Source organism: Lynx rufus, unplaced genomic scaffold (genome assembly GCF_022079265.1).
Source record: "Lynx rufus isolate CCGP_SWC_20201006 ecotype Redwood Valley unplaced genomic scaffold, mLynRuf1.p SCAF_13, whole genome shotgun sequence".
NCBI classification, from domain to species: Eukaryota; Metazoa; Chordata; class Mammalia; order Carnivora; family Felidae; genus Lynx; species Lynx rufus.
Genome location: NW_025814827.1, coordinates 31,169,934 through 31,184,788, shown reverse-complemented (window position 1 = coordinate 31,184,788; position 14,855 = coordinate 31,169,934). Strand labels below are relative to the sequence as shown.

At 39.9% G+C, this 14,855-nt stretch overlaps 1 protein-coding gene across 1 annotated transcript; it reads right to left on the bottom strand.

Annotated features, from left to right (window-relative positions):
* Positions 1–766: 766 nt before the first annotated feature.
* On the bottom strand, positions 767–14,817 carry CATSPER2 (cation channel sperm associated 2). The gene is made up of 13 exons (XM_047075184.1): positions 14,556–14,817; positions 14,211–14,357; positions 13,532–13,705; positions 13,272–13,340; positions 8,212–8,384; positions 7,548–7,703; positions 7,146–7,270; positions 5,724–5,902; positions 5,414–5,513; positions 5,036–5,092; positions 2,586–2,830; positions 2,059–2,226; positions 767–908 (listed from the first exon to the last, which is right to left on the bottom strand). The coding sequence occupies exons 1-13, from the start codon at positions 14,800–14,802 to the stop codon at positions 877–879; spliced, it is 1,872 nt and encodes a 623-aa protein (XP_046931140.1). The 5' UTR covers positions 14,803–14,817; the 3' UTR covers positions 767–876.
* Positions 14,818–14,855: the final 38 nt, after the last annotated feature.

Sequence of the window (14,855 nt, the reverse complement as noted above, 5' to 3'; positions counted from 1 at the left end):
ATGGTTCATGAGTTCAAGCCCTGTGTTGAGTTCTGTGCTGACAGTTCAGAACCTGGATCCTGCTTCAGATTCTGTGTCTCCCCGTCTCCCTGCCCCTCCCCTGCTTGCACTCTGCCTCTCTCTCTCTCTCTCACACAAAAATAAATAAACATTAAAAAAATTAGAGAACTATTTCAAAAAATTTTAATGTTGCATAGGAGAAGCAATGTTCATAGAACAGTCAATGAAAAAATAGTTCTCAGTTACACTACAGCTTCTGGGATCTCTTTACCCTCCTACTCCCAGAGGCCTGTACACATTAGGGAGGGAGAGGGTAAAATTAGGATTCTATCAGGAAGTAAAGATTGCAGGAACGGTGTGGGCTGCAATGACAAAGTAAAAAAAAAAAAAAAAAAAAAAAGTGAGATCGAGGTGCCTGGTGGCTCAGTTGGTTAAGTGTCCAACTGTTGATTTTGGCTCAGGTCATGATCTCCCAGTTCATGACATCAAGCCCCATGTGGGACTCTGCTGACAGGGTGGAGCCTGCTTGGGATTCTCTCTCTGCCCCTCTCCTGCTCACACATGCACCCATGTGCTTGTGTATTTTCTCTCTCTCTCTGTCTCTCTTGCTCTCAAAATAATCATTTATAATTTTTTAAATTTAATTTTAAAAAGAAAAGGAAAAACATGAGATTCAGGGAGCTACGGAACGAGTAAAAACCAAGGACCATGGGCCCCACCTAACTTTATACCCTTCAGTATCCCCAATGTCTCAGAGACAGACCACTAAGCAGTTATCAACAGTATTTATTAGACATTTGTACTCAGAATTCTCCATTCCCAACTATTTCTTTCATTAACTTTTGCCAAAGAAATCGAAGCCATCCATTGTCAGCTTTATTTGTCTTCAAAGTTCATCAGTGCCTGCACTGTAAAGAAAGAGACTGTGAGGCTGAAAAGTTAAAAATATTCAGGACATGCAAATGTTTGAAGACCCTGCTTTTCCCACACAAATCTTCACTAATCTTTACTTATAGTAAGCCCTATGAGTCTGTACTCTTTGCCATAGATGAATTAACCCAGATTAAAGAAGCTACCTTGCTCCTTCTTCTCCTTTTCCCAGAGAACAAGAGAACAAGTGGGAAGGCAGGGCTGAGGACAACTCGAAAGAGCAGAATTAACCTTAGGCAACATTTTGAACTAGGCAAAGCCTGTCTTTGACATCCTGCTCTAAATTCCATGTTCCAATGTAATAAATTCCTCTTATTGCCCTTGTGTACCCACCACAAACCCATTCGTCTTCCCTCATTGTTATTTTCACAATGAGTTGATTTCAACTCAATGGTATAAGGAAGACACCACTAATCCATATCAAATGGTAAAAAATGGCCCCTAACTCTTCCAGTTTTCGTATTTTTAGAAGGAGAATTTATTAACTCAAAATTCATCTCTATGTGGTAAAATTGCAAGGGAGAAATTTAGGGAAAATAATTTTGAGCAAGCAATTTTCTGCTTAAATTAATTCTGCTGTTTAAATAACATACATACTTCTCTCTGCCTGGGCTGACACTAGAACAAGCTGAAAGGAAAAGCCTGTAATTCATAAACCTCTTTTGGGGGTTGGGGAGAGTGGGGTACTTGTGAGCTTTCTGCTCTCTAATCCCCACAGCTATCCAACTTGAGCCTGAGGCCCTACTGCTTAGGTCTGAAACATGCCCTTCAAAGAGAAGAAATGCTTGCAAAAAGGAGTGGACTGCACAAATCGAGCAAGAGCCCACCTTATCCTAATACCCAACAACTGCATTTAGACATGTTCCTCTTGGGAAACAAGCTGTCAGACCTTATAGGATTTAGATTTTCCCTACTGGTAAAGCAGAGCTCTCAGATTCTCTCTGGATTCTAAGAAATAAGGACATAAGGATGTGACACTCCAAACCAAGGATTTGCCTTTTTAAGTCTGAGGTGGAAATTCAGAGGCTGAAATGCCAAAATAGTGCACACCCTCCTCCTTCTCCCCAGTTATATATGCTACTCCAATGTACTTAACCCCTGGTTCCCATGACTGCCCTAAATCCATACCTGCAAACTCCTGCAACCGTTTACGCTCCTCTAGGTTGTACTGAAGCTTTTCTAGCAACTCAAAATATCGGAAGAGTGAATCTCTAGGCCAAACAACACGATCATCCTGATCCATTTCCATTAACCCAGGCAGATTCTGGTGCACATGAGTCTCCCAGTCCAACTGACCTGGACGGAGGAATGGTTCTTAAAAACAAATATAGGTCTGTGGAAGTTGGGTAAGAGCTAAAAGATCCTATGGTGTGGGGAGAAACGCAGGGATGAAAGAGTAAACAGGAAGCAAAGAGGGAAAAGAGTACATCCCTAAGAGACCACTTTTTACAATAAGCAAAGACAGCCACAGTCACACTTATCCAAAGTGAAGCAGAAGTACAGGGGAAATGAAAGAAAGCACAAAGAAAGCAATTAAGACCACAAAGTCAGACTGGTGGAGAAAACTGGGAAGTAGATATAGTGGGAGAGGTCCTATTAAGAATGGCATGTCTCTGGAGAAGTCTGAATTCAAATGGAAGAAACCCTCTGCTTACCAATGGAGTCTAAATATCTGGAGTCAGAAGAAGAGGAGGAATTGAGGGAAGATGAAGACGAGGAGTAAGAATAAGATGAGGAGGAGGAGGAAGAGGAGGAAGAAGAGGCAGACTTTTTCATTTTTGACAAGGACTCTTTTGTTTTCGATACAGATGCCTTTGAACCCTCTTCATCAGCACTGTGTTTAGACTCTTCTTCAAAAGCTGTTGATAACTCCAAAGATTCCCTTTGTTGACTGGCATCTCTATAAGTGAAAGGAGAAATTTTATTGCTTTAAATACCTTTATGAGATACAGCAAGTTGAATCATTATTCTGGCCTTGGACCTTGCCATCCCCTAAAGGTGGGATTTAAGGCAATGAAGGCCAAATTGCTCCCAAAATTTGAGCTTGTAAGCACTTCCAACTTCAATTATTCCATGTGGTATATCCCTATTACTGCCCCTCACCACATAGCTTCTGTGCTCCATTTTACTCAGGTTTCTACATTTCACATCCCACCTTATTTTGCCACATTTTAGCTCCTCACTCTATAGTTCTATGCCTGTTACACCACAACTATAGCTTTGCCCCCTCAATTCTATCTCTTGAGAGGTCCCAAGGTTCAGCTCTTGGCCTTTTTATCTTCCTTATCTACACTCACTCCTTTAGTGCTCTCTTCTCCTGAGTTTAAATGTCTTCTAAATGTGAATTTAAACCTCTAGTCCAGACTTCACTCCTTGATCCAGACTTGTATGTACAACTTTTACTCACATATCATCACTTGCAAGTCTAACAGACATCTCAAGTTCAACCCAAACTGAACTCTTTGCCCATCACACCTCTTCCACTCACAGCCTTCCTCATCTCAGCTAATCCATCCTTCTGGCTGCTCTGGCCAAAACTTTGGAGTCTTTCTTAACACTTCTCTTATACCCCATCCAATCCATCAAGAAATCCTGTTGATTCTACCTTAAAAATATATCTTTTCTCATTGGTAGCACCCTGGTCTGAGCCATCATCACCTCTTGCCTGGATAGCTTCACAGCCTTCTAACTTGTCACTGCTCCTTCCCTTGTTCTCCTATAGCACATCATCAACACAGCAACCAGAATGGTCCTTCTTAAATGTCATTTCATGTCATGGCTCTGCTCCCCATTTCACTTAGAGTCAAAGCCTAAGTCCCTGCAAAGGCCCTCACAGCCCTACAGGATCAGGTCTCCGTGATCTCTCTGACCTCATAATCTATCAATATCCCCCCTGGTCACAGTGGTTTCTTTGCTGTTTCTCAAACACACTGGGAATGCTTCTGGCTTAGGGCCTTTGTACTAGCTGTTCTTTCTGCCTATAACATTCTTTCCATAGATATCCACACAGTAATCCCCTCGTCTCCAAGTCTTTGTTCAGTCATTACTTTTTCAATGAGGCCATCATGACTACCTTGTTTAAAAGTATAACCCATATGCAACCTCCACTCTATATTCCAATCTCCCTTAACCTATTCTAATTTTATTTTTATTTTTTCACAATGCTTATATTTTAATATAGTAGTCTACTTATTTTATATATTGTTTATTATCTCTTTCCCCCTGCTCATATGTAAGCTCCATGAGAACAGGCATTATTGTCTATTTTGTTCACTGATATATCCCAAACATCTAATAAATATTCAATAATTATTTCTTGGGGCACCTGGCTGGCTCAGTCAGTAGAGCCCATGGCTCTTGATATCGGGGTTGTGAGTTCAAGACACATGTTGGATTCAGAGATTACTTAATAAAAAAAATGTTTACATCAATAATTATGTCTTGAATGGATGAATGAGTTTCTTATTTCTCCTTCTGCTCTCTTGTCCACCGCTGAACACTCACAGTCTAGAATAAGATCTGTTTCACAGAAGGTACTTGTGTAAGTTTCCTATGGCTGCTGCAACAAATTACTATAAACTTGGCAGCTTAAAATAACAGACATGTATTCTCTCACAATTCTGGAAGCCAGAAGTCTGAAATTAAGGTGTCTGCAGGGCCATACTCCCTCTGGAAGCTCTAGGGGAGAAGGCTCATTGCTTGCTCTAGCTTCTGGCAGTTGCCTGGCATTCACTGGCTTCCTTTGGCTTGTGTTGCATCACTCTGATTTCCATCTCCATCTTCACATCTCCTTCTCCTCTTCTCTTCTGTCTCTTATAAGGGCCCTTGTCACTGCATTTAGGGCCTACCTGGATAATCCAGGATGATCACATCTCAAGATCCTTAACTTAACTGCATCTGCAAAGACCCTTTTTCCAAATAAAGTCATGTTCACAGGTTCCAGGGGGTTAGGCCATGGGAATTTCTTTTTGGAGACTACCATTCAACTCACTACAATAAGTAGTTATTGAATAAATGGATTATCTCTCAAAGTCAATCTTTATCTTTGATTTTCTACCCTCTCCCTGCTTGTGTGTCCATCTCAGTTCACACAAACTCTCCTAACCTGGCATCCATTTTGCTAAGGCTTGACCTCAGTGCCTCAGGGGACAGGTTTTGTCTCCTGCAGAGCAAAAAACACAGAACAGTGAAGAGAATTATACTGGTGCAGGAGCATAGTATGGAAAAAAGAAAAGAATTCAGATCATAAAGGGAAGAAAACTGAGTGAGGAGAACAGATTGTAGTAAAAAGGTAAAAATGAATGGGGAAGTCCCAATTGTGAATAAAGAATCAGGCAATGTTCTAGAGGCGGGGAATTCTAACCCTGGGGTAAATTTTCTGTCACAAAGGGAAAAATGGGGTCAAAGCCAAGGAGTAGAAACAGGGAATGAGGTCAGGATACTCTTCAGAACTAAACTTGGGTTTGAAAATGGGAAAGCAGACCTCTGGATAATCTGCCGCTTGAATATGTCAGCTTTATGTTGAACCTCCAAATGTGTCATCTCCTCGTTCAGCTCATTCCTGATATTCTGGAAGTTAGTAACTGCCCGAAAGGGCCATTAGGAGTTGGGAGACAGTGGTGAATAGACCTGAGGAGAGGGCTTGGGTGGGGAGAAACCAAGTGAAATATCCATTCCAGGCCCCAAGCCTTCCTGCTACCTCAGGTTCTCTCTATACATAATTTACTAATTCTAGTTTTCACCCTTATTCCCAACTACCCCTCTCAACCAAGTTTCACCTCTTTTGTGCTTACCCATCATGGCTACTATGATATTTCGAAAGATAATGGAACCAAGTAACAACCAAAGGATGACATAGATGCTGCTGAAGGTACGGCTGACTTCAGGCACCTTCCAGGTATCCTGAAGCAATGCATACCAATGGTCCATGGTGAAGAGGATGAATACTGTCACCAGGGAATTCAGAAGGTCCCTAAAGAAAAAGGAGTTGTGGGTACAGACAGAACAGAGATCTAAATCTCTCAGATATGGTATCTTTCCTACTCTTAAAGCAACATAACATTTCTTTGTAGTTTGCTCTGACTTCAGCTTCTTTTCTATCAATTTTTTAGCGAATCATTCTTCAGTCAGGGTTGTTTTATTAGGTTTTCCTTTATCATGAATAATCCAAGAATATCTCTCACTATTCCATTAGTGCCTACAACATAGTAGGTGCTCAATAAATAGGTACTGGCTGAATTTTAAAAAATTGAATAAATCACCAACTACATATCTCTTTTGTAACATCGTTTTTCACTGTTCTATGGCCTTCACCTAAAAGATCACTTCAAAATTTGGCAAACATCATTCCTATTTAGTTTTTTGGTATGAAGTGATTCTTAGGTAAACGGACAGATATGTGACATAAACACGTGATCCCAAATAATTAATAATAATGAATATGTCATAAAAGATCTCAGGAAGGTATATAAATTTTCCTTCTTTCCTTCCTAGTTCTCCATAATACAACTTATTGAAAATATCAGGGCCTAAATAGGATGAATATTTAGGACTTCCCTAACTTAATACTCTTACAAAGCTACCTATTAGCCTGAGACCTAAGAGGTGCTGGCAAGATTGGATTCCGGTTAATACGTAACTATCTCATCTAAATCCAGTTGATTTTCTACTAGCAGTCGGTGTTCTCTAGACAAAGATCTTGTCAGGATTTTACTTTTGAATGTGTATAGGTGTGTGCATGTGTAATGCCCATACTGAGACTTTGGGGTAAAACCAGTGACGTGTTTGAGAGTCATAGTAACAGGTGTTGATCACTTATTGTGTTAAAATCCATTCTAAGTGCAAAGATGCATTACTTTTATCCCTCAGTCTTATGCTATAAGGTAGTGCTACAATAATTCTCATTTTTCAGAAGAGGTAACTGAGGCATAGAAACCAGAGCTTAATCACTAAAATATACTGCTATTTAAAGATGGCTGATGAGGGTATGTTTAAATTTCAAAACCCAGAGCAAACCTGGAACTACTCACCCTATCCTCAAAATCAGAGCTAATACCACTCACTATTCTTTTGCTGTCTCTTTCCTTCTCCTTACTATGATCTATTCCAGTTTCTTAAAATAGACTATATTTTTTGTATTACTTACTTTGGACTAGGTTCCCAGTTTCTTGCCCAAATTCTCTCCCCCCACCCGGGATTCCCCCAGTCCTGCCTACGAGAAGAACATGTGGTACTCCAGGTCCTGGCGAGTTGAACGGGTGTAGTCCTCAAAGAAGTAGACACCAGTCACAGCAAAAATGTAGAAGAAGATGAGCAGCAACATCAAGAGGAAGGTCATACTCTAGAGGCCATGACCCCAAGTCAGCACTGAGCCAGACTAGGCTGATTCTACCTACAGCAGAGTCAAGCCCACCCTGGCAAACTCCCACCAAAACCCTCACTTCCACTCCCAAGCCCAGTTATCTCTAGCCCACAGCAGCTTGCCCCAGCCCTTTCTCATCCAATGGTATTTCATAGGGTCTTTCATTGCCTTCTCTGACACACCCAGACTTGTTTTATGTTAAACTCCCATGTTTACCCACCCTGCCCACTTGGTTTAGCTGCAACACTCAAATCACCTTGAGGGCCCTCACCAGGGCCAAAATAATGACTCGAATTTGACGGAATCGTGCAAAGAGTTTGAGAGATCTTAGCACCCGGCATATCCTTAGCAACTGGAGCCACACAGACTGGCCTGTTACTCCTACCAGCACCACAACCTCAGGAAGCAGGGACTGTAGGAAATACATAGATTATGAGTACAATATACCCCAAAGCACCCATGCACAGTTACCCCTTCTTTATCTCATCTTCTTCATATTTCTTTGGGCATTATCCCTTGAATAGCATTTTCTGGGGACTGTTTCCTATTCAGCCTTCTTGTACTAAATTACTTAAACTCTGCACTTCAATTTGCTCAAACATAAAAAGGGGATTAATATAATGTTTATCTCATTGGGTTGCTGTGGAGCTCAACTGAGAAAATACATGTAAAACACAACAGTGCCTGGCACTTGATAAGTGCTTAGTAACAGGCAGATGTTATTGTTGGGGTTAATGTTGCGGTTTGATTCTGTCTTGCTTCTAATACCAACAACTCCTGCAATGACTGACTTTAGTTTTAGAAAAAAAATCAAAATAATGAAATTCGTCTTGTGATCTAATTAACTTTTCTTGTCATTTTGATTGACCTAGGCTTATTCCTCAACCCACCACACTATTCCTCAGGATACCTATCCTTACCAATATGGTGACAACAAAGTCAAACACATTCCAAGCATTCTTCCAGAAGAGGAAAAAGCTGGATATCCACATAAGAAGGATCTCCAAGATGAAAATAAGCAAGATGAACCAAGCTGCCACCTCCAGACTCAGCTTCAGTGACCACAGTTTGGTATTTGAGGATTCAAGCAATTCTGTGAGAGTAGAGTGAAAGACAAATAAAGGTTAAGGAACTGGGAGGCTGAATAATATAGAATGATCAGATCAGAAACTATTATAAACTACAGTTGTGCCCACTGCTGTTTTATTTTTCATTTTTCTTTTTTTTTCTTTTTTTTTTTTTAGAGAGAGTGTGCAGGTGAGGGAGAAGGGCAGGGTAAGAGAGAGAATCGTAAGCAGGCTCCACACCTCCACACTCAGTGCAGAGGCTGACACAGGGCTCAGTCCCATGACTCTGGGATCATGACGTGAGCCAAAATCAAAAGTTGGACACTAAACCAACTGAGCCACTTTGTTTCTCTTCTTAACACCAGTATTTTTTCAACCTGTGAAATATAGGGGAGGTCAGAATTGACCGTGAAAAATAGCTACAACTCATCTCCTGCTGGTATTGATATGTCTAACAGCTGCAAGTCACTACCTTCCCACTCTGGGGTCACAGAGACACCAAGGGATTACTTTTTTCACTACCACCAACACTGTCTGCTGTACTGGTACCCCGGTCCCAAACTTCACAAAGAAGCAATGGGTCTTGAGAATAGAATGAAAATGTAGGGCCATGATATGTAAAGTGCTTGGTAAGGGAAGTAGAAACAAGAAGCCAGATCCATAGGACATACTTAGTTATAATAAAAAAAAATTTTGAGGGGCACCTGGGTGGCTCAGTTGGTTAAGTGTCTGACTCTTGGTTTCTGCTCAGGTCATGATCTTGAAGTTCGTGAGATCAAGTCCCACATTGGGCTCTGTGCTGGCAGCTCAGAGGCTGCTTGGGATTCTCTCTCTCTGCCTTTCCCCCACTCACTCACTCACTCTCTCTCTCAAAATAGATAAACATTAAAAAATACTTTATAATAAGAAAATTTTTGGTTCTATATTTGTTAGCTCTTAAAACTTTCCCATTCTTCTCTAAAACTGATTTTGTTCAGCAAAGCAAATTAAATCCTATACTTTCTCTCTAGAATCCTGTTTGCTAATTGCTATACTTCAACATCACCTTTATCTTTCAGCCTCTTTATTTTTTTGATGTATTTAATAGATGTATACCATGCTGTAGGAAAAAAAAAACCACAATGAAATAAAAATAGGCTTAAAAGCTAAATAATAATTTGGGAGGCGCATGGGTGGCTCAGTTGGTTAAGTGTCTGACTCTGATTTTGGCCTAGGTCATGATCTCATGGTTCATGAGTTCGAGCCCTACATTGGGCTCTGCAATGACAGTGGGGAGCCTGCTTGGGAGTCTCTCTCTCACTTTCTCTCTCTGCCCCTCCCCCACTTGCGTGCACATGCTCTCTCCCTCTCAAAATAATAAACTTAAAAAAAAGCTAAATAATAATTTGATACATTTCCCTTTGAAATGGAACAATCTAAGAGCCTCCAAATGCACTATGACTGATATCATGGCTGTTAATGGAGATTAGAAGAACATACTTAGTCACTCTGAACAACATAAACTGCTGTGTAGATTTTGACACTTAAACAATTTGAAATTGCTACTGTTTTTTTGTCTGGTTATATCCATAATATTAAATTTAAAAACATATAATACATAAAATATATTTCATTCCCATGCCAAAATAACTGATATGGCTTAGTCAGTTAAGCATCCAACTTCAACTTTGGCTCAGGTCATGATCTCATGGTCTGGGAATTTTAGCCCCCCATCAGGCTCTCTGCTATCAGCACAGAGTCTGCTTCAGACACCCTGTCCCCCTCTCTCCACCTCACCCCTGCTCACTCTCTTGCTTTCAAAAATAAATACAAACATTAAAAATTTTTAAAAATAACTGAATGAATTCATTTGTGGACAAATCATGTGTTTTATTAAAAATTTTTAAAAAATGTTTACTTATTTTGAGAAGGAGAGAGAGAGAGAGCACAAATTGGGGAGGAGCAGAGAAAGAGGAAGAGAGAGAAAATTCCAAGCAGGCTCCACACTGTCAGCAAAGAGCCCAATGAGGGGCTCAAGCTCATGAACACATGAGATCATGACCTGACCTGAAACCACGAGTCAGATGCTTAACCAACTGAGACACCCAGGGGCCCCTTATATATTTTCTTTAAAAAATGATGGGGGCAGGAAAGAAAGAAGACTTGGCTCATTATATCCACAATGAAGCAAGGAACACTAATGCTATATAAAGTTTTTGATCAGATGAATGCAGTTTATAGAAACTGATGAAGATCATGTTGAGATAAACTTGCAGAATTATTCTTATATATAGTACAAGATATCTCTAGAACTTCAAACTCAATGTAAAACATTATAATGACATTATACACAAATTTTTTTTTGTTAGAAATAGACTATTCACACTTGCAATGTGTTATTTTCAGAAAACGGATTGCAAATGAGTCAAATCTTCTTACTTTTCTCCCTCTCATCATTTGGAAACAAAATGTGAAAATTAAAAAAATAAGCCAAAATAATGTTTAAAATGAAAAGTAGAATTACCAATATCACTGTGAAAGTAGATTTTTTTCTAATTTTTACACCCTAATTTGTAATTAAATTTACACCTACACCTTAACATGTACTTAACATATAATACATAATTATTATTATGCAATTAATATAATGAAATACGTCAAGTATATCTCAATTTTTAAAAAGGAACAAAAAATTACATTTAAAAACATAATACGTAAAATAAACATATTTGATTCAGGACCAAACAATATATAATGGCCTTTAAAAATTCATTTATGAAGAAATCATATATTTACTTTAAAAACAGCACGAATCACTTATAAAATGGCAAAAATGAAAATAAGCTAACATAATTTTTTACATTATATAATATACATTAAAATACAATATTGAATAATATGCTAGTCTAAAGCATTATTTTTACTTCAACTTCCTTTTTTTTTTTTAAGTTTTTACTTTTGAGAGCTTACGCACATGAGCTGGAGAGTGGCAGACACAGAATCCAAAACAGGCTCCAGGCCCCAAGCAGTCAGCACAGAGCCAAACACGGGGCTCAAACTCATGAACCATGAGACAATGACCTGAGCTGAAGTCAGATGCTTAACCAACCGACTGAGCCACCCAGGTGCCCCAATTTGCATGTGATAAAAAGAAGCAAGTTGAGGGGCGCCTGGGTGGCTTAGTCGGTTAGGCGTCTGACTTCAGCTCAGGTCATCTCACGGTTTGTGAGTTTGCTCACGGTTCTTGAGTTTGAGCCCTGGGTCAGGCTCTGTGCTGACAGCTTGGAGCCTGGAGCCTGTTTCAGATTCTGTGCCTCCCTCTCTCTCTGCCCCTCCCTCACTCATGATTTCAAAAATAAGAAATAAATATTAAAAAAAATTTTTACATCACATACAAATAATGGAATGATTAAAAGTCCTAGGGAGATTTTCAAGTTTAGAGCTAACTGGGAGACAAAATCACAAGACAAAAAAGATTGGGGAGCTTTCATCTAGAGAACTGCTTGTTAATTATGATTTTTCCCCCATCTGTAACAACATTCTCTGTGATCTGGAAAAAAAATTTTTAAAGCCTAAACAGTCTTAACGTTTATCATATGAATTAGCCTGTTCAAAGAAATCTGTTAGTCACAAATTCTTTCCCTTTGCAAAATCCCTCCTGCTTTTCTACCATGAGAACGTACTTAATACAATTTTCCTGAACTTGTCAGGTAATTCCCACTCAGGCAACCTACCTATCCTATGGGACAGTGATCATGTTTCATATCCAGCTGTTTTACCAACTAGAGGGGTATTCTATTTTGATTTGTCCATTAGATCTAGGAAATCCCGTACATTTATTGCTGTTTACTTTATTCCAAGGCTTAAGACTACATCCCTAACCCCTCAAGGCAAATACATGCCAGTTATCGTAAAAGAAATTGGAAATGTGGGTGACTTAGTTCAAAATCTTTACCACAATGGGGAGAAAATAAAATACTTCAAAGTATATAGTATACTGTAGTGGATCAATGACATCAAGTATTGTATATTTAAATATCTTTGACCTGATTGCATTAAATACTTAAAAATTTTTTTTAAATATCTATTTTTTTTTTTTTTTTGAGAGAGCAAGAGACACAAAGCATGAGCAGCAGAGGAGCACAGAGAGGAGGAGACAGAATCAGAAGCACGCTCCAGGCTCTGAGCTGTCAGCATAGAGCCTGATGTAGGGCTCAAACTCACTAACCTCAAGATCATGACCTGAGCTGAAGTTGGATGCTCAACCGATTGAGCCACCCAGGTGCCCCTACATTAAAGGATTTTTAAATGGGAAAGTTCCTCAAAACAGTGAGGATGAAACAAGGAAGTAAATACTGTCCTTTTCATTTCTGAGCAATCTGTTTGAGGTGATAATCAAATGAGCTCACTGATTTTCCAGATGTTCTTTTACTTCTAATACATTTCATATAATTTAGGACTGATTTTAGAGTCATTTACTCTTAAGTCATGTTTCGGCTCATCCAATATTTTAGTTGTGTCTAACTTTACACACTTTGTGAGCTTTCTTATTTGTACTTAATATTTGACATACTTGTAAAAAATGTAAATGTGATATCAGTTACTGACAGGCACCAACCAATACCTCTAATACAAAAGGCTAATTCAAACAAATATTAAACTAAACTGACACAAGAAATATAACCGGTCTTCCCATCTTCGGTTTCGTGTAACTCTATTATATTCTTCAGTGTCTAGCTTGCTTTGTATCTACCATACTCTTTGAAAGCCCTCCAAATGTTTCCAGGTCTTAACAGTTGCACAAATCATACTCCAGGAGACTCAATATAGGTGTCCTTATCACAATTCAAGTAACATTGAGAAATGAAAAATGATCAATTTATAGGAAAAATGACTCATAGCCACTTCCTCTTTCATTTAATGTCAGTTCTCACCTATTTCAACCATCAGTACGATTGTATTCAAAAAGATGAGAAAGATGATGAAGTTTGTGAAGAGAGGGCCTGTTTTCTCTTAAGGAAACATCCAGAGTGGAATTCTTTTTTATACAGGTGAAATAATAAGGGTAAGAATAGAACCAGTGAGGATGAGAAGAAAATGGAGTTTGGAAAAGGGAAAGTCAGTCATCAGGCAGATGATGAGGCAAGAGAGACAGTAAAGGCATGGGATAAAAGTGAGGGGTATGAAAGGATACACTCAAGGACCCATCCAGCCCACAAGGAAAGAGGTGGCCTCTGACTGTAGCGCACATGAAGCCTGCTCATCAGTCTCCGGCCACGTGTAATACGTTCTACATGTCGAGGCTTTATGGAGAAGCGCACAAGCTGGTGTTGATCTCCCAACATAAGCTTCTTCTGACCGGAAGGATCTATACCAGAAAATAAAGGGCACAGTGGATAAACATAAAGAGAAGTCTCTGGGTGATATGGAGAGCAGGTAGGACCGGGGCAGGAATACTGGTTACATAACGGGTCCTGTAATGCAGGGGATTGCCTTGCTGTTCTTACAGCAACTGACATTAGTTTGAAGTAAGAGCTAATACATTGCTTATGACCAACACTGTCAATGCCCAAGAGAAAAGGCACAGATTCAACCCTCAAAGTTTTCAGGGTCTTTGGTCGAAACTTCCAAATCAGCCAGAGCTAATAGTTATCCTAGGCCTAAAAGTGAGCAACATGGGTCCTATCTCCTGGGTTCAAAGAGCTTTACTTATAAAGCCCTTAATTTATCAAGTTTGGTATCATTTACAAACTAGCAACCAAACCAATCGTCCCTGAATTTTTCATCCTTAAAATTGTCTTTCTGCTTCCTACTCTTTTGAGGGTGTGAAGGGGAGTTTTAAATTTATGCTAGTTAAGAAACAGAATGCTGACCAAGTATCTCTCGGATAGTGTGTCGTGGCACAGCTTGGCTCAAGCCTTGCAGATGCTCGATGAGAGAGAAAGTATCAATGAGACGTGAACGTATGGCATCAGCTCGGGGCAGTTGCACGTGTCCTGCTGGGTGACTGGTGGCCATGTCTGTTAAAATAAAGGAAAAACCAAGAGTCATTTCATTATTGGAGTTGCAGCAAAGATTAGAAGTTTCCTTCCCCTTCTCCCACCTTCTTTGCCCTTAAGAAGTCAAACACATTGTACCAAGACTCAAGGGTTTTTTTAAACAAAAGGAGCTGAGAGTCCTAATAGAGACATTGCACGGTAGACCAAGTGGCCAGGCACCTTTACTTGTGTCACATCGTTTCTCATTAAGAGTAGCAGCCACAGGGAAGGAGTCCCAGGGCTGGACAAAGAGGAAATCGGAGCACCACCGGGATCTGAGGTAATCAGGCAATGCAATGTGGTGAGGCAGTGAGGGACTCAGGGCTGCCTCCGAAAGACAAACCAAGAGGAATTGGACAAGTTGCAGCAGCCTGACATTACGAAAATGTGTTCCGTCCCAAGTGTGTTCCTCGGATGCCAGCTCCATCTGTCAATACCCGCTTCTGGGCCTCACCTCAGCCCAGGCTCTTTTCCGCCCAC

Excerpts from the sequence above, each read along its gene's own strand:
- CATSPER2 (XM_047075184.1), bottom strand. The coding sequence starts at position 14,802 with ATGGAGCTGGCATCCGAGGAACACACTTGGGACGGAACACATTTTCGT. Across the intron at positions 8,385-13,271 it reads CGTACTGATGGTTGAAATAG|AATTGCTTGAATCCTCAAAT; the intron begins GTGAGAACTGAC and ends CTACTCTCACAG. Across the intron at positions 2,227-2,585 it reads CAGATATTTAGACTCCATTG|GTCAGTTGGACTGGGAGACT; the intron begins GTAAGCAGAGGG and ends TCCTCCGTCCAG.